This window comes from Oryctolagus cuniculus, chromosome 2, assembly GCF_051225735.1.
Source record: "Oryctolagus cuniculus isolate XC-2025 breed Fujian yellow rabbit chromosome 2, ASM5122573v1, whole genome shotgun sequence".
In the NCBI taxonomy this organism is placed as follows: domain Eukaryota; kingdom Metazoa; phylum Chordata; class Mammalia; order Lagomorpha; family Leporidae; genus Oryctolagus; species Oryctolagus cuniculus.
In genome coordinates this window covers 46,477,383-46,504,054 of record NC_142868.1, presented here as the reverse complement: position 1 = coordinate 46,504,054, position 26,672 = coordinate 46,477,383, and the positions used below count along the sequence as shown (strand labels likewise).

Here is a 26,672-nt window from a genome sequence, read left to right as displayed (position 1 = left end):
AACAGAGAAGCGACAGGTGCAGATCACGTGGCTAATGGCAGCCCACTATTTGGGCTGTGAGTCCACATGGGTCTGTCCATGTTCGAGGTCAGACAGAGGAGAAAGCAGGTGCGAATGTGCATTTGTGTAGCTGAGTGTGGGTGTGGGGCTGTGCTGGGGAGGGCAGTGAGGGCTCCTTGTTGTCTTTGTGCAGATCTCTGCATCAGCCTGGGTGGTGGCTGCAACTGACTACGTGTTTGTGTCGCCCCAAAACGCATGGATGGAAACCCTAATCCCAGTGTGATGGCATCCAGAGGTGGGATTTTGGCAGGTGATTAGACCCTGAGGGTAGGGCCCTCAGGAATGTGATTAGCACCCGTATAGGAAAGCCTCCAGAGAGCCTGCTTGCCCCCTTCCTGCTGTCTATGAACTAGGAAGAGGTCCTCAGCAGATGCCAAATCGGCCGGGGCCTTGATCTTGAACTTCCCAGCCTCCAGCACCCTGAGCAGGACAGGGAGATTGGAGCTGCCCCATCTGTGCTCTTGCTCATGGCTGCCCTGGTGGAAGAACCCTGAGAACTGGCTGAGAGACACACCCGGGGGCGAACAGAGACGGCAGCAGGGACAGGGCCGTCCTGCACACAGCAGGAAACGGATCAACGGTTCAGATAGCTGCTGACCTGGGCAGTCTGTGCACCTCCCGGTCTGCAGGGCGGCAGAGGGGCTCAGCAGTTCCAAAAGGAAAGCAAGCCGGGGGGAAGGCTTCTGACACCTTGTCCTATGAAGACAAAACGAAACCTCTGGGGACAAAGAGACTCTGGGAGCCCGGCATCCTGGTTCAGAGCACTGGCTCCTGAGCCCAGCCTGCATCTGAACCCAGGCTCTACTCTCGGCCAGCTGTGTGACACCGGGCAGGTTGCTCCACCTGTCTGTGCTTCTGTTTCCTCATTTGGAAAAGGGTAGTGAGCGCTGTATCTCCTGGGTGCTCTAAGGATTGAGTGACTATTCACAACACACTTAACAATAGCCTGGTACACAGGGAGTGCTTTAAAACGTTAAGTAAGCAAGGTGACAGAGATAAGAGAGCAAATTAGAGAGATCGGACGAGCCGTCCAGCAGGGGAGAGCCTGGTTACGTACCTGGAACTCAGCAGTGGTACAAGAGCCAGGAGGGAAACCAGGGGAGGACAGAGGGAGGTTTAGGGAAAGGAAGAATGTTCTAACAATCAGGGCTGTCTGAAGCCGCCCCAGCCACAGATCTGGGGAAGCCGTGAGTTCCACCGCCTGGGGACACTCGGTAGCATCACGGTCACGGGACAGGGGCTTTGGAGAGGAGCGCAGTTCTGGAATGAGAGCCATCTCCCCACGTCCTGTTTCGGGGGGCATTACCTTGGCCGAAGCGAGCTGTCCGGTACACCTCCTCCGCGCCGCGGAAGCCCAGCATGCGGCAGGCCACGTCGCCGTCCTTCCGGTCCCAGCCGTCGTCGCACACGGTGCCCCAGCGCCGGTCGTGGTACACCTCCACGCGGCCCTCGTGCGGGCCCGAGCCGTTCACCAGGCGGATCATCGCAGCCTCCACGCCACCTGCGGGGCAGTCGCTGTTACTGCAGGGCTCTGCACAGAGCCCGCCGCGGCGCCTCCTCTCCGTCCCCTCTGCTCCAGACAGGGAAGAGGGGGCCGGGCCCCAGAGATCATGGTGAACTACTCTTGCCCCGTCAGCCTTCTCCCCACCTCTCTCCGTATTTACACTAAATGTATTTATTTGAGAGGCGAAGATATGAAGGCAGAGAGAGAAAGGGAATGCCCATCCGCTGATTCACTCCCCAGACACCTGCTGGGCTGCGCTGGATCCGAGCTAAGAGCCAGGAGCTCAGTCCAGACCTCCCACATGGGCAGCAGGGAGCTGGTACTTGAGCCATCTTTGCTGCCTCCCAGGGTGTGCATTAGCAGGAAGCAGGAGCCGAGCTGGAGTCGGGGATCAAGCCCAGATACTCCACTGTGGGGTGTGGGCACATTAGCTAGCACCTTAACCATCTGGCCAAACTCCCGCCCTCTTTTTCCATAGACTTTTTAAAAGAGCTGTGTTGGGTGTGCTGTAGAGTTGTTTGGGAAGTAGAGATCAATACATGCTCCCCTCCTGCACACGCACGGCCCCCCTCACTGTCAACCTCCTCTATCAGAGCCATGCGTTTGCTTACAATTGACGACGCCACATTGACCACCACTTTCACCCAGGTCCAGAGTTCACACTGGGGCTCACTCTTGGTTACTGTACAAATGTACAAGGACACGGAGCCACCAGCCCCGTATCAGAGCAGCTTCGCTGCCCCCAGGTCCCCTGTGTCCACCTAGTCATCACCCCTCACCGACAGCTGCTGCTTGTTTTTTGACTGTTGTCACAGTTTTGCCTTTTCCAGAAGCTAGATAGGCCCATTCCTTTCACAGTGTGCATTTCTTCCATGTCTTCTCTCAGCTTGAGGGCTCGGTTCTCTTTAGTGCTGATTACCAGCCTATCGTTTGGCTGCAGCACGATTTAGCCCCTCATCTGCTGAAGACGTCTCAATGGCTGCCACGTTTGGACAATTACAAGCAAAGCCGCTACAGACACCTGTGTGCAGACAGGCGGTTTCAGCTCCCCTGAGTTAGTATCAAAGAACGTGATTGACGGATTTCTCCCCAGCATTTGGGACCTGGCCACCAGCAGCCACGCCTGCCGGGAAGGAGAGCGCAGCAGGGACAGAGAAAAGCAAGGGGTGGGCCGGGCTTGCTCAGCGGCAGCCTTGCTCAAGGCTCAGTCGGTGGAGAGGCCCCTGAGAAGTGTCCCAGCTCGGAATTTGTCATTCACATCTATTTCCCACCGGGCTGTGGGCCTGACCGTGCTGGAGGCCGGACGGACCTGGCTAGAAATGTTCAGTATCCGAGACAGACAACAGCTCCGCAGATCGAAAACGTCCCTCTTTGAAAGGCACATCGCTCTTTTACACGCCACTGAGAAGGAAAGATCTCTGCCAGTTCTGGCGGCAGGTTACGTTCATTGCTGGAAGCGTCCTGATTTCAGAGATGTTAGACTGTGTCATGGAATCAATGCAGTGCACTAACATAAAGACGATGTGGGCCTGGCTCCCCGGAGGCTCTCCATTCTTTCTACCCGCCAGTCTCAGCCTCTCTGAGGCCTTTCCTCAGCTGTGACACGGGGACAACCCCTACTGCACCGGGCTGTTGTGCAGATGCGATGACGTGACACACGCAGGGCTGCGGGAACAGGGCAGGGCTCCCGTGCACCCTGGCTCACTCCTCCCCTTCTACTTGCTGAATCCCTACGTCACTATTTGGTAGAGAGGCTGGTTGGAAGAAACCCTTAGGTTCGCAGCTTGAATGTGGCATGAATGGCTGAGGGGTCACTGTTTTGCATGACAAAACATTGCATTCCTCAGGAATTCTGGGGATTCAGAGACACCAGGGCAATTGAAAGAAGCAGTCAGATGATGGCAAAGGCTGGGTTAGGCTGAGAGGGTCTTAGTCCCAGGGCAATACACAGTTAGCACCAGAGCTGGGTTACTCGGGTCTCTATTGTGTCTTTGTTTTTAAGATTTATTTATTTAGAAAGCAGAGTGACAGAGAGAGAGAGAGAGAGAGAGAGAGAGAGAGAGAGAGAGTGAGAGAGAGAAACAGAGAGGGACCTTCCATGGGCTGGTTCACTCCCCAGATGGCCACAACAGTCTGTGCTGGGAAAGGCTGGAGCCAGGAGCTTCATGTGGGTCTCCCATGTGGGTGCAAGGGCCGAAGCACTTGGGCCATCTTCAGCTGCTTTCCCAGGTGCATTAGCAGGGAGCTGGATTGGAAGTGGAGCCGCCAGGATTTGAATAAGCATCCATACGGGATGCCGGCATCACAGGCAGCGGCTTTATCCACTGTGCCACACTGCCAGCCCCTCTGGTGTGTCTCTGCATAACCTCTGCCATCCTGCCTGATCTGCTATTCGTGGGAGGCTATTTCACTCCTAGGGGCCTGAGCACCCTCCAATGATAAGGAATTGGGGTGGTCAGTGGGTCCTAAGTCTGGCCACATATCAACGTCACTAGGAGTGACTATTAAAATGCAGATTCCTGGGCCAACTCACACCTACTGAATCAGAGTCTTGGTGGCAGGAGTCAGGCCATCTGCAATTTTCCCAAGTGTCCCAAATGAATCAGAGGTAAATGGCCCATGGACTAGCATCTGGGAGCTAGATAATTGGAAAGGTTGCCTTCGAGCTCCAACATTCAGTTCCTGATTCCAAGGCCAAGGAAGAGGTCAAGGTCATTTTTTTTTCTAGTCAGAAACTGGGCCTGGGGGGGTGGGAGTGGGGGTGGAGGGACATGGATAGTGTAAGGTATTAAGTGGGTGACATGTAGGAAAACCCCTAAGTGAACTTCAAAGGAAACAGCGACCCCAATCACGTGCTGCTACCAGAGGTACTGGGCACTTCGATTTTGCTTTTTTGGCATGGTAAGCTTCAGGAATCTCCCTTAGAGTGGCTGTGGCTGGCAAAGACCTTTGTAGGCCCCTGAAGGAGACAGCAGGATTGACAAATCCACATCTGAGCCACATGGGACAAAGGGGACTCACAACTGGCCGTGCGTGCACCTGTTCCCTGCTACCCCGGCTGGGGAAACCTCCGAATGTTCTATGCTAGGGAGCCAAGGGAGCACCAACAGACCACACCATCCCCAAGACGCTGAACGATCATCTGGTGGGGCTGGTGCTATGGTGCAGTAGGATAAGCCGCTACCTGCGGAATCCCGTATGAGCGCTGGTTCTAGTCCTGGCTACTCCACTTCTGATCCAGCTCTCTGCTATGGCCTGGGAAAGCAGTAGAAGATGGCCCAAGTCCTTGGGCCTCTGCACTCGTGTCGGAGACTGGGAAGAGGCTCCTGGCTCCTGACTTCAGACGGGCTCAGTCCCAGCTGTTGCAGCCATTTGGGGAGTAAACCAGCGGATGGAAGACCTCTCTCTCTTCTCTCCCTCTCTCTGTCTGTAAGTCTGCCTCTCAAATCAATCAATAAATCTTTAAAAAAAGAAGAGAGAAAGAAAGAGAGAGAGAGAGCGCTCTGCATGGATCCTCTCAGTTTTTCATGCATTTGCCAGGTAGTCTTCGTCCCTGCCAGGCACCCCTTCCCCCCAGTCGGTCACTGAACCCACAAGCTTGGCCGACTGTCCAGAAAAGGTGGGAGGAGCTGAGGATGTGCAAGGAAACATGGAAACCCTGGAGCAGAACCCAGGGAGAGAAGCTGGATCCAGAAGCTCCCCCAGGGGGCAGTATTGACCTGCTAACTTGGAGCCAGCAGCACCAAATGAGGCCAGGCACCTATCCAATCAGGCCCTGGGGTTGCGGGGGCTGAAGTGGTGGCCCTGGCTTCTGTCAGTACCATGTCACCAGGCTGTGAGCTGTGCCACGCCATGAGGCCTAGAACAGACTGATAAGTTGAGTGAGCTGGGACAGGAGGGTGCTGTGCACCCTGGAGCAGGCCAGGCAGGGTGCATGGTACTGCGTCAGACTAACAAGCAGAGGTCAGGCATGCTGGGGCTGCTGGCATTGACAGTCAGAGTCGCTCCGACTCAGCGCCTCTGCCCTGGCCAGCCTCAACTCACTCTGTGCACTTATTCCTTTAGCTGAACCAGTGATTCAGAGTGCTTCTGGCTCAAATATTAGCGTGGACATTGAGTGTCCCCAAAAGGCCCATGTGTCAAAGACTTGGTCCCCAAAGTCTTCTTTTTTAAAAAATGTATTTGAAAGTCAGAGTTACACAGAGAGAGAAGGAGAGGCAGAGAGAGAGAGAGGTCTTCCATCTGCTGGTTCACTCCCAAGATGGCCACAACAGCCAGAGCTGTGCCAATCCGAAGCCAGGAGCCAGGAGCTTCCTCCAGGCCTCCCATGCGGGCTCAGGGGCCAAAACACTTGGGCCATCTTCTACTGCTTTCCCAGGCCATAGTAGAGAGCTGGCTCAGAAGTGGAGCAGCTGAGACTCCAACTGGCACTCACATGGGATGCCAGCACTGAAGGCGGCGGCCCTACCTGCTACACCACAGCACTGGCCCCGCCCCAAAGTCTTCCATCGATGGCAGCAACAGGGTAGAAACTGAATCCAATGCTGCTGTTTAGAGGTGGGGCCTTTGGGAAGCGATTAGGCTGTTAGAGCGAAGCCCCCACGATCAAATCCTGGGACATAGACAGAGCTCAAGAGGAACATCCACTCCCAGGGCACCCACTTATGACGTCACGGCCTCTTCTATCCCCTTGTCCACTGGCTTCTTTCTATGAGATGGATCTGGGTTTTAGACCCAGAGCTCAGTCTACTGGGACAACGGCCACACGTGCCACATGAGAAAGCAGGGATGTGGTCTGTCATCTGATTATGGCGGGTGCCGGAGGAAGTCTGGAAAATATCATTTGGCTGCTAGAATACTGCAACTCCCAGGAGGTTTCAATATATAGGGAAGTGACAAGAGAATAGTTGCAAATAAGACAACTTCAAAAATTTGGCAACATATGGTAACCTTAATGACAGGGCTCACGGCATCCATTTCCGGCTGTCTTTGGCCCATGGCCCATGGCCCACGGCCCCCAGGCACCAAGCAAAGTCATGGGGTCATCTCCCCCATCCCGGGACCACACTGATCTCAGGGACAGCAAAGAGGAAAAGTGCCCTCGAGGAGGCAAAAGACCTAGAGCGAGCATGAGCACGTGTCGGGGCTGGACAAGGCGGGCCTCAGGCTGGTTCCTGGGGCACTGCAGCCTGCTCCCTGTTGCTTGCCCCCAGGCCCACCAGATCCGAGCTGCTCCTTGGGGGTGTCGACAGATGCTCAGGCCTCAGAGGGTACCGACCACCCTGAAAGCCCCAGCTCTCCCCCGCACTCATCCAAACCAGACGCACATATTGTTCTTGCTTCCTCTTACGGAACGTGGTCCTCGCTGTGGTTTTTGCATTCTTGCTCCTCACGGACAAAAATCCCCGTTCCGGTGCTGCCCCACTGGGAAACCGTAGGCTAAGGCTGGATCTGCCTGTGACACAGTCTGCCCCAGCTCAGGAACTCAGACAGTCCCAAGAGCTGTTCCACGAAGCCTCTCTGGCCTCCTTCGCCCTGGAAGAGCTGCAGGGGAGGCTGGTGGGCAGGCAGGCGCCTCTCCCAGGCCACCCGCAGCAATGCTCTCCGGGGAAGAGCAAAACCCTCCAACAGTGACTCTCTCCCTGGCCTGAGAAGAGCGCCCTGACTTGCTAAGAGGCTTGGGTTTCTGTGGGCAGATGGTTTGAATTCTGCCTTTTTTTCCCAGGAGTTTCTGCCCCAGGGCAAAGCTTTCCCATTGAGTGACAAACCCCTACTCTCCCCCCACACATGGGTCAGCCCCCACTCCATCAGATACAGGGCCCAGCCTGCTTTGTGACTCCCCCCAGACACATTCTCATTAGTGCCAAAAAGAGCTCCTTCCTAAGACCCCCCTCCCCCACCAGAGAGGGGGCCCTGCAGGGCGTGTGGGGCTTCTTGGGGTCAGGGGGCTGTGCTCTTCGCGCATGGCAGACGAGGAAAGTTGGAACACAACTCAGGCCCTCTGGCTCCTTGCAGGAGGGAGCGATCTGGTGAGAGGGCCAAGGGCATGAGCACTCCTGGGCTCTGGAGCCAGCAGCCGCTTCCCTTCCATAGCTGCCCTCCACTGACTGGCAGGCCTGGTTCTCCTTCACAGCCAACTTCACTGAGCCCTGCAGAATCCCTCCTGAGCAAAATCGAGATCAGCAACCCCAAGGAGATCCCTGCCCCCCATCCTCCCCAGGCAGGGGGACACCGGGTTGCATTCGCCAGCTCAGGGCCCTGTTGAAGAGAGAACCACACTTTCCCTCTTGCTCTGCATCCCTCACCTGCAGACTGCCCACGGTTTGCAAGACGAGAGCATGGTCCTGGCCCCAAGGGCAGCCGCTGCCCAGTTCTGTGCAGGAGTGGCACCGTGAGCATCCCATGTCCTGGCTGGAAAATCCACGCTTGAACACCAGACAGCTGTTCCCCACCCAAAGCATGGAGGGAGCAGAGCTTTCCCTAACTGGACAGCTCGTCCCCATCTCCAGTCCACGAGGCCAGAGCAGAGCTCCCACCTCCCCACTGGAGGGACACCCGGATGTCCACAGGGTTGGGTCTCTGCCCCTCTTTCCTCTGCTGTTCTGGGGGCTTCCCCACTCTTTTCTACAGAAAAGGACTCGCAAGTCAAAACCCGGCTGAGAAGTGTCCCTGTTTGGACCGGCTCTGTAGCCCCCGAGGGGGAATCTGATAGGGGAGACAGGTCGGAGCGTGACCCCTGGTGATTGGGTAGGCCCCTTGCTCTCTCCCAGGTAACCAAGTGCATCATTTCTCCCCGTTAGTTCTCTAAGGCATCAGGGGTTCTGACTTGCACGTGGGGCTTCCTGCCTCAGTGCAGTCCCAGACCACCGCCCCATTCCCTAACCTATTGCACTGAGCTTGCCCACCACCCAGGCCACTCCAGGCACCAACCCCAAAGCCGTCATCCACCCTCCTGCATCGGGCCCCAAATCTCTCAAATTCGCCTGGTTCCCCAGTAAGGAGGGGATTGGGTCATGGAGAACAGGCACGCGTCTGGAGCAGGAGGCTTTGCGGTTCTGAGGACATTGCTTGTCACAACTTCCGTTAGCTTGGACGTAGAGCACAGATGTCTCACCACTTAATGCAAGGAGCTTCTTTTAGGCAATTGTAACATAGCCCTTGGTCTTCTCTAATCACCATGTATGCAGAAGAAGCATAGGCTTTGCCAGCTGGCAGAGATTTGGAGAGGACACAGCCCAAGGTCTTCACGTGACACACAAAGGAACGGAGGCCTTTCCCGTGGTCATCCCACCATGAGAAGGAGAGCTGGGCCAGAGCTGAGACTTAACCCTTGGGCCAGCTGTCTCTCTCAGCCCTCCTTTCTTTTTTTCCTTTTTTTTTTTTTTTTTTTTTTTGACAGGCAGAGTGGACAGTGAGAGAGAGAGACAGAGAGAAAGGTCTTCCTTTGCCATTGGTTCACCCTCCAATGGCCGCCGCGGCCGGTGCGCTGCGGCCTGCACACCAGGCTGATCCGAAGGCAGGAGCCAGGTGGGCTTCTCCTGGTCTCCCATGGGGTGCAGGACCCAAGGACCTGCTTGGGCCCCTGTACCCACATGGGAGACCAGGAAGAAGCACCTGGCTCCTGGCTTCGGATCAGCGCAGCGCCGGCTGTAGTGGCCATTTGGGGAGTGAACCAATGGAAGGAAGACCTTTCTCTCTGTCTCTCTCTCTCTCACTGTCTAACTCTATCCATCAAATAAAAAAAAATTAAAAAAAAAGAAAAAATTACTTTAACACTGCAACTGTTATGCTTCTACCCTAGATTCACAGAAACACACCAGCTTCTCCCGTCTTGGGGGAGGATCGCAATGGCTGTTGCTGAGCTTGTACTTGAAAACAAGCACAGCACTGCTTCCAGACGGGGAAGAGTAAACCATCCTTGGCTTTTGAGGAAAGTGACGTTAGTCACTGAAGTCCAGGTGTTTCTACTTTCTGTGCACTTTTGGGGCACTGAAGATGCATTATCTGTATTAAATCTTTACCCAGGGTTTTATCAATATATACATTTCTTTGATTGTTCACGCTTGTCCATCCAGAGGCATGTGTGAAATCCCTACCATGCTCCAGGACTGCACTAGGTGCTAAGGGTGCAAGGCCTAGCAGGTGTTCTCTTTGCCCTCAGTCACTCAAATGAGATAGTGGCCTAAAATGGAAAAGACCACAGATGTCAGAACTGGCCGATAAGTTAGGGACTCCCCAGGCCAAAGCCCTCATTCAAAATGAGGAAGCTGAAGCTACAAGACAGGAAGTAACCAACTGCTACTGGAAAGCCAGATCTCTTTCTCCCTCTCCTACTGGTCACTTCCAGTGCTAAGCTGTAACACCATGGGAAGGCGGTCTGAAATCAACCCAAATGGGCCAAGGGGAGACACAGGCTTGTGGTCCTTGGTGCAGACGGTTCTGCTTGAGAGAGCTTAAAAAAGCTCTCTTGGCCAGCGCTGCGTCTCACTTGGCTAATCCTACGCCTGTGGTGCTGGCACCCCAGGTTCTAGTCCCCGTGGGGGCGCCGGATTCTGTCCTGGTAGCTCCTCTTCCAGTCTAGCTCTCTGCTGTGGCCCGGGAAGGCAGTGGAGGATGGCCCAAGTGCTTGGGCCCTGCACCCGCATGGGAGACCAGGAGAAGCACCTGGATCCTGGATTCAGATAGGCGCAGCACACCAGCCATGGCGGCTATTTGGGGGGTGAACCAATGGAAAAAGGAAGACCTTTCTCTCTGTCTCTCTCTCTCTCTAACTCTGCCTGTCCAAAAAAAAAAAAAAAAAGAGAGAGAGAGAGAGAAAAAAGCTTTCAATATATGAGGGCCATATGCACCCATCCTATTTTTTCCTGGGAAGAGAGATCATGTCTTATTTGTCCATGACTCCTCAATGTTTAATATCATGTCTGGCTGACTGACAGCATGAATAAACGTTTGGGGAGTAGATGCGATGGAGGGGAGATGGATGGATGGATGGATGTTCGTGGGCATGACGAATCCCTTTCTGAATACCTCATGATTCCTATCCCTCCCTGGTTCTGGTCTTAACCTTAACCTCCAGGAACAGTTACTCACATGGGTGCTATGCCCACCTGTGGATCCCACCAGCTGGGGGTAGAAGGGGCTGGAATGGCCCTGCCCTGGGGAGGAGAGACTATGTGCCTGCTGTGCACACGGGGACCTAGAGCCCCAGCCCTGGGTGGCATCTACTGGTGCTGTATTCCTGCAGATCATTCCAGACGCCCCTTGCTGACTCATCTCTAAACCTGTATTGAGCAAGCAGTGGGGACACAAGGCTATGTGCCCCTATCTCTCCTTTGGACACAGAAGGCTGAGAGGCAACTTCAGGCCACACAGAAGTACCACAAGTGTGGACTGAGGCAGGCAGCATGGGTGGAGAGGAGAGCAATGGGTCAGGACAGGAAAATGGGCAGGGGCCACTCACGACCTGCTGCCAGCACTGTTTGAAATCCTGGAGACTCCAAGACACTCTTCCTCATTCCTTCTCCAAATGCTTCCTTCCCAGGGTCACTGTGGGGCCCCATGAGAAAGGGTTTGTCCCTGACAAAATTCCAGCCATGCTGCTCCGAGCCCTCCTGGCGACCCAGGCCTACAGGACTCAACACTACCATAGTTTCTAAAAGCTCAAGACCACATCTCCAGGATGACTCTAGTCCCCATTAAAGTGCCTGCCTGAGAAAGCCCAAGGCCACCAGAAGAATTCGCTGTTGATTCGAGCCGACATCGAAGGCAGGGCCCCTGGGCCCCAGCCTCTGCAGGGGCAGAAGCTTCACTGGTGCCAGTGCCGGCTAGCAAGGCTGGAGGGGCCTCGTGTGGACCAACCCCACCTCCCCGCCTTTGTAATTTCTTACTTCCCTGGCGCTGGTGGGCCCCAGGTCACCACGTTCCTCAGTCCCTCGTTCTCCCTTTTATTTCATTTACTCTTTAAAATTGTATTTATTTGAAAGGTGGGGGATAGAGAGAGACACAGAGACACACACACAGAGACCTTCTATCTGCTGGTTCACCGCCCTCCCCCCACCCCAAATGCCTGTAACAGCCACAGCGGGGCCAGGCTGAAGCCAGGAACCCGGAACGCAATCCAGGCCTCCCACAGGGACCCAAGTACTTGAGCCATCACCGGATGCCTTGCAGGGTGTGCCTGAGCAGGAAGCTGGAAGCAGAGTTAGGACTGAAACCCACGGGACGCAGGCATCCCAAGTGGCATCTGCACCACTGTGCCAACTGCCTAGCCCTCACTTCCCTTTAGAATGCTCCATCACGTCTGAAAATTGGGTAAGTCCAGGTCACGTTGGACTCTTCTTTCCTCTATTGCATTAGCTGTTACTGATTCAAATCCGTTGTGACCATTTTGACTCATGTCAGCCTTTCTCTCTGATATCAGATGTGTAGGACCACAGCTTTAGACAAGCTGCCCAAGGTGTGTGCTGTGCTCCATCTACGGATACGTATGCCTGTCGCTCCCCCTCTTCACGGAGGAACGACACAGGACCCTGCGCTGTTCTTTTGTCTGCTCAGCCCTCCCCGGGTTTGCTGCTGGTTCTTCCCGGGTTGGCTACCGTCCCTTCCACCTCCGTGGAAGGGCGGTTCCCCCTGCCACTTTCCCCACTTCCGCGGGGGAGCGGCACACCACCGGCCGGCTCTCTCGGGGGCTGCACAGGTGTTCCTTCAGATAGATGTTCCTGGTGCATGTTGTCTCTCTCCTCCTTTATAGTCCTCTTCCACCAATCCCAACTCTGCTACCCACACGCCGAGTACGCTGCTCTCCTCCAATCAGGAGCAAGATCAGCTCCTGCAGCTCAGTCAATCAAATTGGCGAGAGGCAGCTGCGTAGAAGTTGTTACTCCCTTCTCAGCGCCATATTGTGGGAGAGCAGATGTATAGAATAAGTCTTAATTCCAGTAACTTAGTCTAGTCCGAGTTGCTCCCCACATATGCCTTATGCATAGGAAACATGGACACATATTTTCCTTATGCATGGGAAAGACACTGGTGGATTGGCCAGGCCCACCCGGATTCTGCAGGGAGAATGAGTGGGGGAGTACGGAGAGGGCTGAGAGGAAGCAGTAGCACAAAGAGGAGCAGCAGGACCACTCGACAAGAAGCCCATGGAGGGTGAGGCATTACAGTGAAGAGCCAAGGCCCACGTCCCCATCCTTGGGACTGCCTTAGATTCTGAATGACCCCATTCCACGCTCTGCACAGCCTACCTGCATTGTGCATTTCCCAGGTCCCATTACTGGAAATGCCTCGTTTGGGTCTCTAGTCCTTGCTACCAGAAAAGCCCAAAGACAGCGACTGTGAATCTCATAGCCCTATCGAGGGGCTGATTAGGTACTTACCTCCTTGTGCCCTGATGCCGGGGATTAGGAATCTGGATAGAGTCCAACATGCTGGTGAGGAGGCAACCTGGGAGGGCCCCAGACGCAGAAACAGCACTGGAATTCTAGCTCCACCACGGGCCAGCTGTGACCTCTCAGTGCCCAACCTCCTCTTAAAATGGGTGGAATGGTGGCACTGGGGAGGAACAGCTCATGTCAGGGGCCTACAGTGCAGTGGTTAAGACGTCACTGGAGACCTGGCTCCTCTGCTTCCCGTACAGCTCCCTGCTCATGCAAGCAGGCGATGGCTCAAGTACGTGGGTCCCCGTCAACCACATGAGAAACTGGAATAGAGTTCCAGCCTCCTGGTTTTGGCCTGGGTAGCCTTGGCTGTTGCAGGTGCTTGGGGGAGAGAACCAGCAGATGGACAATCCCTTTTTGGCTTATCTCTCTTTCACAGTTAATTAACATTATGTGTTAATGTTAATTTAAAATTTAAATTATAATTATATAATATATGTAATATATTATATAATTATAATATATAATATAATATATAAATTATAATTATATAAAATTATATAAAAATTTTAAAATTATAAATAAAAAAGATGCCTAGCACATTGTGGACTCCCATTGCTGTGGGCTCCAAGCCCTGGCCAGTGGCAGCCCGCTCCACAGCACTCGGGTCAGCTCGGAGGCGGCTCGCTCCATTGCTGAGGACGGCCAGGCTCCCAGCGGCCAAGCAGGGGTCAAATCCATGAAGCCTCTCTGCAGAGCAACTGAGCTGCGTTGGGAAAGAGGGAACAAGGGGCTCATCCCTCCAGTGGCTCCACCTCCTCCCAACTTCTGCTGTTCTCCCTCCCCAGAGCTCAGAGCTGGCTCCTCACCATAGTAGGGGAGCAGGGCGGAGCGTAGCCGGCAGAAGATGGGCGTCTGCTGCAGCAACTTGCCGTGCACTAATGCAAACGGGATGCTATTCGGTGAGCAAGGCTGCTCTGCGGCTCTTAGCACAGACCTTGTTAAGCCGCCACGTGCGGGATTCTCCTCTCAAAGCAAACTCTATTTGTTTTCTCTGTCTTGTAAATATGTAGATGGGAAAAGCAAGGCCTACAACAAAACATGCCTTGTCTTTTTTTAAAGAATTTTATTTGTTTTAAAGAGTTACAGACAGAGGTAGAGACAGAGAGAGAGGTCTTCCATCTGCTGGTTCACTCCCCAAGTGGCCGCAACAGCCAGAACTGGGCTGATCTGAAGCCAGGAGCCAGGAGCTTCATCAGAGTCTCCCATATGGGTGCAGGCGCCCAAGCACTTGATCCAGCTTCCACTGCTTTCTCAGGCACATGAGCAGGAAGCTGGACTGGAAGTGGAGCACCCAGGACTTGAACCGGTGCCCATATGGGATGCCAGTGCTGCAGGCTGGGATTTTTACCTGCTGTGCCACAGTGCTGGCTCCCAGGCTCTGTTTTACCCTTTCCTCTGGTTTTGGATCTCTGCACCGCAGAGCTGGAGGGGCCTTGGACATTGGCCTGAAGCTTCTTCTCCCCCAGTTCAAGCACAAAAATCCTCTCTTCTGTGTACCTTGCCTGACAACCACTCTTCCTAGCTCTGGGAATGGAAAGGTTCTCAACAATATCTCCAGGGAACCCATTCCTGGCTTTTAGAACCAGGGTCTGCGGCACTTGCAGGGCACAGCGCCTCTGATCATCTCTGGTGCTTTTTCATCCTATTACTCCCTATGTTATTTTACACTGTGGTTCTGTGGGTATCACTGGGAATATCTCTGTCTTTCTTCTCAGCACAGCTGAGCAAGTAGTTTCGGTACCAGGGCCCCTCCGCAGGTGTACAAGGGTGGCTGAATGGCTGGTTATACCATCTCTCAGTTTCCATAGCCTTCAAACAGCTACTGCCAGCAGGGCTCAGAGCCTCCCCTGAACCCAACAACCACAAAGCCAGGTTCTGGGCACTACCCAGGAGAGATGTCAAATCAAGAGTGGACAACAGCTGAGAACACTAATGTCTACCAGTCCCTGTCCACGCCAACACCGGGCAAAGTGCCCTACACACACACTGTCTCGTTTCTTTCTCCATAACAGCCCCAAAGTTCATGATGATTGGCTCCCACTGAACAGAGTGGGCCCAGAAGAGCCAAGTAATTTGCCCCAGGTCACACAGCTGCTACAAGGGGGAGCTGGGAGGGAAGAGCAAAGGCCTTTCATGGTCAAACCACAGAGCCAACTCTCAGGCTGTCCACTTAAGATAAATATTTAGTAACAGCCCTCTCCATTCATAAGAGACTTCCATCAATCTCACAACAGTCTTGCGGGGTCTACGGGACTCACCATGCTGGGGCTGAGAGGGCCGTGGGCTCAAAGCGGAGGTTCTCAGCCCTGACTGCCTATCAGAGCCACCAGGTGTGGTGGGGGAGCTTTGAGAACCCCAGGGCAGGCAAGTTTTGAACACTTTGTGGGTGACCCTCACGCCCAGCAGGGCTGAGAAGCACAGGGTTCTTCAACAAGTTCGTGGGAGATGCACGGGTTAAAAACAATGTTTACACCAAAATAAGTGTATCTTCCAATTCCATTTTTCCACAAAGTTCTTGAAGCGTGCTTGTACTATCTGAGAGGGAGGATCCAGGATCCAGGATCAAACCCAGACCACACAACTTACCCCGTCGTCAGGCCTTGGGAGGCAGGTCAATGTCACCTCCCCTGGAAGGCTTCCCTGACCTGAGACCCCAGTATGTGCTCCCCACGTCCAAATAAGCATCAGAAAAATTGCACTGCAATTCTCTCTCCCCAGCCTCCATGTACACCTCCTCCCCATCCAAGCCGTGTGAAGGTCACAGCCATTCAAGCCTTGTTCTCAAGGGCATCCCCCCTTGCAAGCAGAGAGCCTGGAACACAGTAGCCCTCACCGTAGCGCATGGAGTGAATGAGTGGGGGAGTGAATGGATGGACGGGGCTCAAGGAACAGAAGTGCTCGCTACCGCAGAATCGGGGTGGCTCTGCGTTAGGAAGACCCTAAAACCCCAGGGGGCCTTTGCTTCCAAACAAGAAGATCTCGGGGAAAAGCCAAGCCCCAGGAATATCGCAGCCCCTTGATGTTTGTTTTTCCTGCCTTGCAGTCCCCCTGCCAAAGCAAAACAAGACGAAAGAAAGGAGGTTGTGGAGAACAGAAATAAACACGCGGGGCTGGGAAAAGAGGCTCTGATTTTGTGCAGCTGCAGAGTGGAGCCCCAGGGATAATTCGGACCATCTGCCCATTAAGGAAGCTGAACTTTCATTCTCTTGTAAAGAAAGAACTCCCTGTGGCCCCAGCCGGCCGCAGCACAGCGCAGCTCAGCGGCTCAGTGCCCCTCGTCCGGGAGGCTGGAGTGCCACTTCTCCTCGGGAAATGTGACCCACATGGGAAGGACAGGAGCCAGCCCTGAGGCAAAAAGCCCTTTCTGGTCAAAGGCTCCCATGCAGGGCCCTGCTTTCAGGATGTGGCCCGGCCTGGCCTGGGGGTGCACTCTGTCCACCTCTCCTGAAGGTCACCTGCTCTCCACAGCACTCCCGTCAGCCCACCCCATCCCCACGGTACAGGGTACCAGCGAAGAAGCCGAGGCTCAAAGAGGGCAAGTCTCCGCTGTGCCTGTCTCTGATGGTGGTCACCCAGCGTGTGAGCCTCTCCTGGGTAGAAGGAGCTGAAACGTCCCCCCGAGTGGAACCTGCACGCATTCCACCGCACACTGGTGATCGCCTGACTGGTCCCCCTTGTGTATTGTATTCTTCAAAACTCAAGTTTGTCTTGTGTGAAGGGGCGCCTCCTGGGGGCCGGGCCTGCAGGGGGCACTTCGTGCAAGTGCGTCTCATCAGATAATAACTGGAGAGCTGTCAGAGGATGCCCCCAGAGGCTCCTCCTGGGCTGAAGTTTCAGGGATGGCCTAGGTGGCTGGGCCTGTCAAAGGGCAGTGAGAGTCCCAGTCAACAGGCCTTTAGGACCAGAAAGAGCCCATGGCTCTCCTGCAAGGAGGTGCACCATCCACAGGGCCCCTCTCAGAGGCTCCCTGAGGTCCAGTCCCTTGCCAGGCTGGCGGTTCCCGGGTGGTGGGGCGCTCCCTCACACCCCTGCCTTTGCTTGCTGTGCCCTCCCAGCCTTCATCCCTATCTCCGTTCTGCATCTCCGTCAAGTCCCAGCTGGGAGGACCTGTCTGGGCCGCTTCCGCAGCCCTGTACTGGAACAGCTGTCTGGGGCCCCAGCCTTGTCTTCTCACTCTCACCTGGGGCGGGGATAGTCCCTCTGCAGGCACCTTCCTCCTCCCTGAGACAGGCTCATGACCCATTCCCTGGAGTTCCACATGGGCTTGGTGGCTCGGGTGGTCAGGAACTCATCGCAGTCCCCCAGGGGTGGACGATAGATGGGGACAAGGCTCGGAGTCAGTGAGGACGCAAGCCGCCTGACCCTGTGCGCACAGCCCCCACACCAGGGCTCCCCAGCACCACGGGCACTGCCTCTCTCAGCTTCTCCTCCAGCCCAACGCGACGACCAACTCCCCCCAACTCCCCAGGGAAAGGACGCTGAACTCAGCCCCAGAGAAGTCAATCCATCTGGGTAGCTGGGCCTAAGTACCCCCTTCCCCCAGAGTGTTTTCTGCATCAAAGTCAGGGTCAGGGGCTTGGAGTTGCGAGGCCAGCTCCACCAAGCAGGCACGGTGGGGACCCCCCAGGTTTAATCGCGGCGCCCACGGCACACTTCACCTCCAGCGGAACAGAACAGAGCCGGGTCCGTGGGGATTAAGAACAAATCCTAGGGTTGTTTGAAATGTTTTCTAAATAAACAGCTAAGCCATTCTTGGTTTTTAACATACGCTTTTCTCTCTCAAAGTTTCTTCTTACCGAAACCCACATCAAAGATCCAAACTTCAATTCTTTGGCGGTTTCAAGGCATTGTGTTTGTAGAGGACCCACTCTGTGCACGCCTTCAGTCTGAGATTTGCATTACCATGTTTTTGTGTGGGGAAGATTCTGGAAACTGCTGCCTGCTTGGCTAGGGAATTGGGTGTGCCAGCACCGCCGTGGCCCGCAGTGGGCAGGACAGTGGGGCAGCCTCAGCTCTGTGGGGTTCAGAGACCAGAGGAGAGAGCTCTGTGGCTCCCTCCCCAGGAAAGGCCTGGGGGTGAACAGGACCACGGCGAGCTCCTTCCCGAGCCCCAGGTACACACTTGGCCTCTAACTCCCAGCCTAAGCTCCAAACTCTGGCTTGTTTGTTTTTTCCCAACTAGCAGTTCTTCGCAGGCTTTGGGGGTGGGTTCCTGCTTTCACTTAGCGTGTATTTAGAATACAAATATTAGCAGCCTTGTTAATGACCTCTTAAAATGGCCCCATTCCCAAGGAGGCTTCGTTTCTCCTGGCCTCAGCAGTTCTTCCTTGCCAGGGCACAGACCCCAGCTCTTGTCTGTCTCGCTCTGGCCAGGGATGCCGACAACACGTTTCATGAGAGATGAAGGTAGTGAATGCAACAACCTCAGTGGCTTTGCCTCCCAGGCAGCTCCCCGCCCCCCATTCTGATGTGGGGTAAATAGGCAGGGAGTTAGGTCTTTGGAGCTGGAAGTCGCAAGCCCCTCATATGGAATTCCATCCTCCTGCTTCTCAATCAAAATGCACCCCCCACCGGCTTCACCAGGGATCTAAGGGGGACACTGTGAAAACATGGCTATTAAGCTCCATGGGGAACCTTCATGATGGCTTCAAGCCTGCAGAGGCACCACCCCCTACCTCCTAAAAGAGGCAATCACTGGAGGGACCATGGCTGGAGGTGCAGCAAGGCGCCTTTCTTCTCCCTCCTCCCCCACAGCTCCTCCTTCTGGGCAATCCTCTGCCCCATGTGGGGCAACCCACTCAGGCGCCTATGTGTGTTCACTTTCTCACTGCTTGAATACACTTTGCTGTCACTTCGTGCATCCTATAGGTGTCTCCACTTAGAATACTATCTTTGTGTGAGAACAGACCTGAACTAAACACTAAAACTCCCTTGCCCACATCAATTTGACCTCCTGGTTTCTAAAAAGAGCCAGGTTTTTAAGGTCAGCAGGCCCTCTGGGGTCTATGTGAAGCCCCCAAACCAAACACAGAATGGCTGAGTCCGAATGCGTTTTCTGCACACAGTCATGTGTCAGCTCTCCTGGAAGGGGTCGCCAGAAGCTTCAGGAAGAGTGACTGGACGTGTTTTGGGAAGGCTTACGATAGGATCTCAGCGAACCAGACCAGCTGGGAGGCCCGATCCCATCCTCTGTAGGGAACAGAGCAAAAAGCTGCAACCAGTGGCCTGGGAGGGCCAGAACAGGCCCTGAAGTGAGGTCTGCTCTTGGGTTCCTGAGATGTCATAAGTAACACATGTTCCGTCTTCTTCCCGAGCTCTTGCCAGAGCTCCGTAAACTCTTGCGCCCTCTGAAGTTGAAGAATCCCAGTGGCATCTTTTTGTGTCATTTGCTACTTGTCCCTGGCTCCTGAATGTACACCAGGGCATCTTTTGTTCTTCATAACAAGCCCCTTCCGACCACACCTGAGTTAGGGAGGTGGCCTTGGGAAAGCCCTTAAGAATGGGGTGGGGGGGGTTGGGGAGTGTGGAGCTGGGTGCCAGAGGAATCAACTACAGGATTAGGGGGTTGCAATATTCAGCACTTACCCCTCCATCCTCCATTACAAACTGGGACGTGGGGCTGTTCCCCTGAGTCCTGCGAGCACTGATCCAACCCAAGGAGGGTGGGTCAGAAGTTCTGCAGGCTGGCCTTGAGCTTGGCACCTGAAGCAGAGGCAGCCTTGTGGAACTGAGCCCTTCGCTAGGGTGTGTGCTAACTCCAGGTAGAGAGTGTTAGCGTTGAATTCAACTACTGGCCACCAGCTGGTGCTGGAGCATCGGCGGTGTAGGGGAGGCTCACGCTTGGTGTCAGAAGCGTGCAAATGAGCACAGTTACTCCACAGCCAGGGCTGTCCTACTAGAGAGTTCAAGTCTCCTCTTCTGGGGGAAATGTGTTTCTCAAACCAGCAGAAGGAGCTGGAGCACAAGAGAACTGTGGGGTTGGGGTGTGGACTCTCCCCTGCCAGGCACCACCTCTTGGTTGAGTGTTGAAGACCCGCTGTTGGGGCTGGGCCCCGTGACCTGCTGGCCCTGGCTCCTGTCCGCTTCTCCTCCCCGCCTCCTGCCAGTGCTGCCCTGTCAGCCCTGCGTACAGTCCATTGGTAGCTTCCCCGGGCCCAGAGGCTCAAGCTCCAACTCGCAAGCACTGCCAGGCCCTTTGCAACCCTTGTTTCTTCCACTCTGGACTCTTGCTGTGCTAAACCGGAACCGGCAGACAGCGCTATGCTGTTCCACGTGTGGTTCTCTCCACCTGGGATGCCTTCACCCTCCACGTGCACCTGTTGGACACAACTTTCCCTTTGAGACTCAGGCTCCGGACTTTGTCACTTCCGCACTCTACCAGACTTGTTGTTGCTCCAAGTCTTTCTCAGCTGCTAGACTCTGAGTTCCTCAAAGGTGAGGCCAGGCCTCCCTCTTCCCTGGTCCTTACCCAGGAGCTTGCTAGACGGTGAGTGCTCCACAAACACGTGCTGAGAAAGCAAATAAGCCGATGCTCTCTGCCCTAAGTGCTTTTCTTCCCTCTACGGATCTACCTTCCTGTGGGACGGACGCAAGGGCCCCCTCACTCTCACAGGTCTCATCTCCCAAAGCCAGCGGTGTCTCTGCCCTGCTCCCCGCCCCGGCCCCCGCGGCAGGCGGCGTGCTCCGCCCAGTCCATCTCATTCCCAGCGTTATCCCACCGACCATGGCTTTGAGCTCGTTCTCCTTCCTCTCTGCTGTCTCCACTGCCTTCGGCTCTGTCTTAGGACAGAAATCCACTTAGCAGTGAGTTCTGTGTCCCTGTGTGCTTTCAGTTACTAGTCCCAATCCCGGGGAGAAGACGGCTGCAAAGCCTTTCCCACCTTCTCTGTTCACACCTGGAAGGCACATCCAAGGCATCACAAGGCCAAAAACAGCGAGTGAGGGAACAAATGAACGCATGCATGAGTGAATGAGCAGGGCCTCCGTAGCCATCCGCTCAGGGAACCTGGGCTTGATTTACACAGTCAGGAAGCATGGGAAAGACAACTGGGGTGGGGGAGGGCACTGTGGCCCTGCAGAGTCCTGTCCCCTGCCATGGGACCGTTTGTGCTGGTCTAGCTTAGAGCCGCAGGAGCAGGTGAAGGCAATCAAGGCTTGTTGACAGCAAGAGCAAACTCTGAAACAGAGGTGGGTACCTTAAAAATAACAGAATTGCCAAGGAAGAAATTAGCAGCGTCACACCAACCCACTGGGAATAGACAGTGGCCCGTGAGGACCCCATGCTGAATCAAAGCTAATCAAAGATGATCACGGGAGGATTGACAGTGTGGACCCCAGGCCAGGCAGACCTGATTCGGGTTGTGGCTCTGTCCCTTACGAACTCGGGGGCAGAGGACAAGTTCACGATCCTCTCTCTTTCGTCTCCCACGTCTCTAACAGGGACGGAACTCTGCCTCCTGAATATCCCGGTGAGAACGAAGCCCTCTGCTTAGGGACCCCACTTCCCTGTGAGCCAGCTGCAAGTGTATTGGTAGTGGGATGTGAATGCTTAATTTTTCTTACAAGCATTTTACTGTTTTTTTAAAGTTGCATTTATTTGAAAGGCAGAGAGAGAGAGAGAGAGAGAGAGAGAATGAATCTTCTATCCACTGGTTCATTCCTCAAATGCCTGCCACAGCCAGGGCTGGCCCAGGCTGAAGCCAGGAGCCTGGAACTCCACCCCAGTCTCCATGTGGGTGGCAGGAACCCAAGTACTCGAGCCATGATCTGCTGCCTCCCAGGGGGTGCACTAGCAGGAAGCTGAAGTTGGAAGTGGCAGCAGGACTGGAACCCTGGCACTCCAATAGGGGATGAAGCTGAACCTCTGCCCCACAACGCCCGCCCCAGGGGTGGCTTCCTCGTAAATCACATGATTGCTGGGTTACTCAAGTCATAAGCAATCAAGGATGTGTGTGTGGTTACATCAACAAAAAACCTTTCACATACCATGTGCAGCAGCTCTGTCCCGCTGAGCCCGAGACGAGGCTCCTCTTTGAATCTGCATCGTCCTGAACCGATTTCCCAGGGCACCTGGTGGCAGCCCACTCCAGGCACAGGGAGGGGAGGCAGGTGGTTCTCAGACTGCAAAGGACTCTCTTTGCTTCCTCTATTCCGAAACAGAGGTGCAAGCATCCCAGCGGCCTGGGGACAACTGTGTGGACCCCCGCCACATACGTGGCCGACCATTGAGTCTCAGTTTCCCTCTGTTTCATGTCCCTAAATACTGAACACACACACAAAGCATTCAACATATCTCAAGCTTTCTGAGTCTCCAATGATAGCTACCAAGGAGCCCTGGCCTAGAACTCACCTCTGCACCCCTCTATATACTCTTTACTGTGTGAAAACAAACTGAGAAAGGCTGTGAAAACCATCTTCACTTACACCCTGCTCTAAGTTCATGCTGGGAGACTTAAACAAAACTGAATCTTTAACTCAACCCCTCATAGCAAAAAAAAAAAAAATACTATTTACTTTTCTTGCAAACGGACCATTTACTAGGGTAACACAAATGGCTTTCTCTCTTGAGATGTGTACATGTGACTTTCCCCCCTCCCCTGGCCAAACTTCCAAAAGCTAAACATCTAACAAAATGACTGATTTTGCTCTGGTTTGAAAACACAAAAAAACCTTGTACCTCTCATCAAGCAGAACTCAAGAGCTCTGGATCCTACGCCCACTTTGGCTGTGGCCTCTGCAGGGTGGCCTTGCGAACCCCTCCACTTTTCTGCTCTCGGTCACTGGTGGGGTGGGGTGGGGAGAGGGGGAGGGAGAGGAATTGATCTGAAACCCATCCAGCCCTGAAATCCTATGACTCCAGATCAAAACACGGGTAAACAATGGCAAGATTTCTGTTTTGAAAAATATTTTAATATTGACTCAAAACCTGGGTCCTGAGCTACTCAAAGGAAAGCCCCCGGCCTCACTCCCGCCAGCAGGGGCGGCTCTTGCCTTTCTCACCGATGCCTTTGGTGTGGTAACATCCCCACCTGCTGGAACTTCAGGTTTTCGCTGCTAAAGGTGCACACAGGAGAGGTCTGGGTGGGGGCTCTGTGGCCTCCCCCGAAGCCAGGAGCTGGTGAGTAGCTCCTCCTCTCCCCGCTGGTTTTTGAAGGGGAGGAGCCCAGCTCCCCTTCCACCCTGCACATCATGGGGTGAGGCTTCCCAGGGCCCTGGGGGATGACTAAGAAACCCCCAGAAGTGGGCACCAGGTTCGTCAGATTTTCCGCTCTTCTCTGAAAGATGAGCCTTGGCCCTGCCCTCGGAGCCTCGGTCTCAGGGATATAGTTAACACCTCTGGGACGGCGGCCTTGGGACCACAGCGGGAGTCTGAATATAGCTGGGCTTTGGCGTGGGCAGACACAGGCCAGGAGGTGGAGGCCGTGGGAAGGCGACCCTTCAACAGTCCCCCGCCCGTCAGCCCCAGGCCCTGAAATTGGTTTGCGGAGTCACCAATGAGGGCCGAGCCTGATTCTGGCCAAGATCGGGTCCTGCGCTCTCATCGCAGACTGAAGGAAGTCAGAGAGAGGCTTCAGTTCTGCCTCTGTCCTGCCTCCAGACGTGCAGAGGGGCTGGCGCTGTGGCGCGGTGGGCTAAGCCTCCGCCTGTGGTGCGGGCATCCCATATAGGCACAGGTTCTAGTCCTGGCTGCTCCACTTCTGATCCAGCTCCCTGCTAATGCACCTGGGAAGGCAGCAGAAGATGGCCCAAGTGCTTGGGCCCCTGTCATCCATGCAGGAGACCTGGGTGGAGTTTCAGGCTCCTGACTTCAGCCTGGGCCCACCCCAGCTGTTGCCACCATTTGGGAAGTGAACCAGAGAATGGAAGACCTCTCCCTCTGTCCTCCTCTCTCTATACCTCTGCATTCCAAACAAATAAATCTTAAAAAAAAAAAAAAGACATGTGGAAGTCAGGGCTCCCCTCTGGGCCTCTCAAACAGGGGAGAGGGTTCCTGGGCTCTCTGCCTTGCTCTCCGGTTCCGCATGTCGCCCAGGTCCCCTCAGGTCGCGTAAAGCCTCCTGCCCCTGCAGCTGTCTGTTGAACGCTCCCACCTCCGGTTCCACGGCCCCCAGAGGCCATTCTGGAGGTCTTGGAGCTGCGTGTGTCTGAGCTCTGGGCTCCAGAGAGGGTGTAGCCCCAGTCCCCGAGGAAGGCTGGCCAGAGCTGATGTCAGCCTCTTGCCGTGCAATCAATAGGCGCTAGAGCCAAGCGCACTGGGCACCCTTCCCCCAGGCCTCCCCACCCGTCCGCCAGACCACTGCTCCCGTCTCCCCACCCTGCGTGGGCCCTGGCCTCAGGCAAATCCCTGTGCAGAGTGCAACAGCACACAGCAGCCAGGTAAATGCGCAGTGAGCAGAGCAGCCTTCCTGTCAATGGCAACTCTGCCAGCTCCGCCCTCCCGTCGCCTCTCCCGAGTCAGCTCAGGAACTGCTGCCAGACCTCTGCGGCATGCGGGCAGGGTTTCTGATCTCCTTTGCAAAGGTCATCTTGCCACACAGCTCCTCCCTTGCTGCCCACCCTGCTGGTGGCCGTTACTTCTTTCTCAGAGCTATGTGCCACAGTCCGTCTCGGTCACCTTGGCAGCATTCTGCCTGGCCCAGCCGGCACACGGGGCAGGGGCCTGCAGAACCCTGAGCACAGCTCTCGGCACCCAGCCCTTTAGATAAGCGTGACCATCACTTCCGGCTCCCAGCCTTAGCTTCGGAAGGCCTTTCTGGCTGCACCTGGCCACCTCAACTGCCCAACCCCTCGCAGGCAAGCCCTCTTGAGGGATTCCGGATGGTGCCAGAAACACCGTGGACATACAGCTTGCTTTGTGGATGGCAGCGTCTCCGGCGAGGGGACCGTGGCGAGTCGAGGACAAGCGTGGGCCCTTCCTTGGTTTCCCCAGGTGTGTCCCTCACTTCAGAGGACAAAGCGCCGAGACGTGGCATGCTTCCATCCATCTGATCCGAAAGCCCTGCCCCCTGGAAGGAAGTAGGGGGTACTTGAAGGCGGGAGGGGCCTTGGGGAAGGGTCCTTTTCAGGAGCGAGTCTCCTTCTGGTGCTGCGTGACAGGGATGCAGGCGTGACTTGAAGGACCCACTGACACCCTGGAAGACCAGCCTTGGCAAGACCCCCGATCTGGGTCCTCCTGCTTGTACTTCTGCAGGGGTCCCCGTCCCTGAGTGTCCACAGGAGAACCCAAGAGGCAGGTGCTGTCTCCTCTGGCCTCAGCCCTGCATCCCAAGCAGGGCACACATGCCTGAGGAGACGACCTGCCTGTTCCCTATGCGGACCGCCACATTAGTTGGGCTTTGTGTATTTCAGGACCCAAGAACGTGGGGGTTTTAGAAACTCAGCCAGCTAGCTCTCTTTCTTCTCGTCCAGCACTCTCTCTGAAGATTCTCCATGTAGCCCTCTGAAGGGAAAAACACCCTAGAATACAGCAGCACAACTTGAGAGACCTGTTTCTTGTGCACAGGTCAGAGGAGACCTGCAAGACACCCAATCCTGCCCTGGGCAGGCTGCCAGCTACACAGGTCTCCAGGCTCACTGCTCAGATCATGGCAGAGGAAGAGAACGAAAATGATGCCACGTTGCCTCTGAGCAACTCCCTGTACAGCACCCAGCAAAGCGAGGCATTTTCTTTAGCAAGAGTCTCTGATGATTTTAGGAAATACAAGTGGGCTTCAAAACATTCATGGAAAAATACAATTAAAAGTTAATGTGTCAGAATTAGTGAATGACATGGAATAATACTAATTAGTGCTTACTGTGTCCTAACCAGGTGTCCAGGCACTTTACATGGATTCTTACAACATCTCTACAAGGCAACGACTCTTATTATCCCCATTTTCACAGATGAGAAAAGTGAGGCCAGTGAGTGAGGCAGACAGAAGAAGCCTCCGGATCTACCCACAAAACCACACAGCTCATCCCACTCTGGAAACACAGCCCATGGAGTATCTCCTGCTGGGCCACTGGAGCCCTAAAAACAGGGAGGGGGGCTTGATCTAAGCTCATGGCTCCAGACTCAGGAACCTCAAACTTGTGGGGTTGCTTGGGCCACAGGTCCACCTGCATCACCCCAGTACCCAGTGACCCAGTAGAATTTCCTTACTGCTGTCTCCAGCTCTGTCTCCTCTGTCTCCTTTCTCTCCTTTTGGGCCTCGGTCACCTAGAACAGAGGAGAGAAAGTAGCATTAGCAATGGAAATAAATCCTAATTGTGAATAAAAAGATATCTGCTGAAGACTTAACCCAAGAGCAGAGAACCCCTCAGGCAGGAGCCGGCAGCAGTGCAGGTGACAGCAGGGAAGACAGCACAGATCCAGTTAAGCCACCTGCTCTGTGACCCCAGGAAGCGGGGATGCAGCCAAGGGAGACTTGTCCCCTCCTCATTAAAGCATAGAAAAGCGGCGTCTACAACATAAACGCGACAAGTGCATGGTAGTCAGCTGGAAGAAGGTAAAGGAAAGACACTCCTATTAAAGCGTCAAGGTTTAGATGTCCACATCCAAGATTGTTCCAAGAAGGCGCTTCAGTGATATTAGGAGAGGCATGTTATGTATCAGGCAGGTCTTCCTGTTGGGGAGACTATAAACCATGAGTGAGAGTTGCCTTGGAATTGTGGGATTTCCTTTCCAG

General features: G+C 54.8%; 1 protein-coding gene across 1 annotated transcript in view; it reads right to left on the bottom strand.

Moving 5' to 3' along the window:
• SCARA5 (scavenger receptor class A member 5) overlaps positions 1-26,672 on the bottom strand; it is a 127,821-nt gene that overhangs the window by 9,872 nt on the left and 91,277 nt on the right. Inside the window, exons 7-8 of the mRNA XM_002709450.6 lie at positions 26,147-26,203; positions 1,367-1,561 (exon numbers count right to left, since the gene is read on the bottom strand). Coding sequence (XP_002709496.4) covers positions 1,367-1,561; positions 26,147-26,203 — 252 coding nt within the window. The remainder of the gene's footprint in view (positions 1-1,366; positions 1,562-26,146; positions 26,204-26,672) is intronic.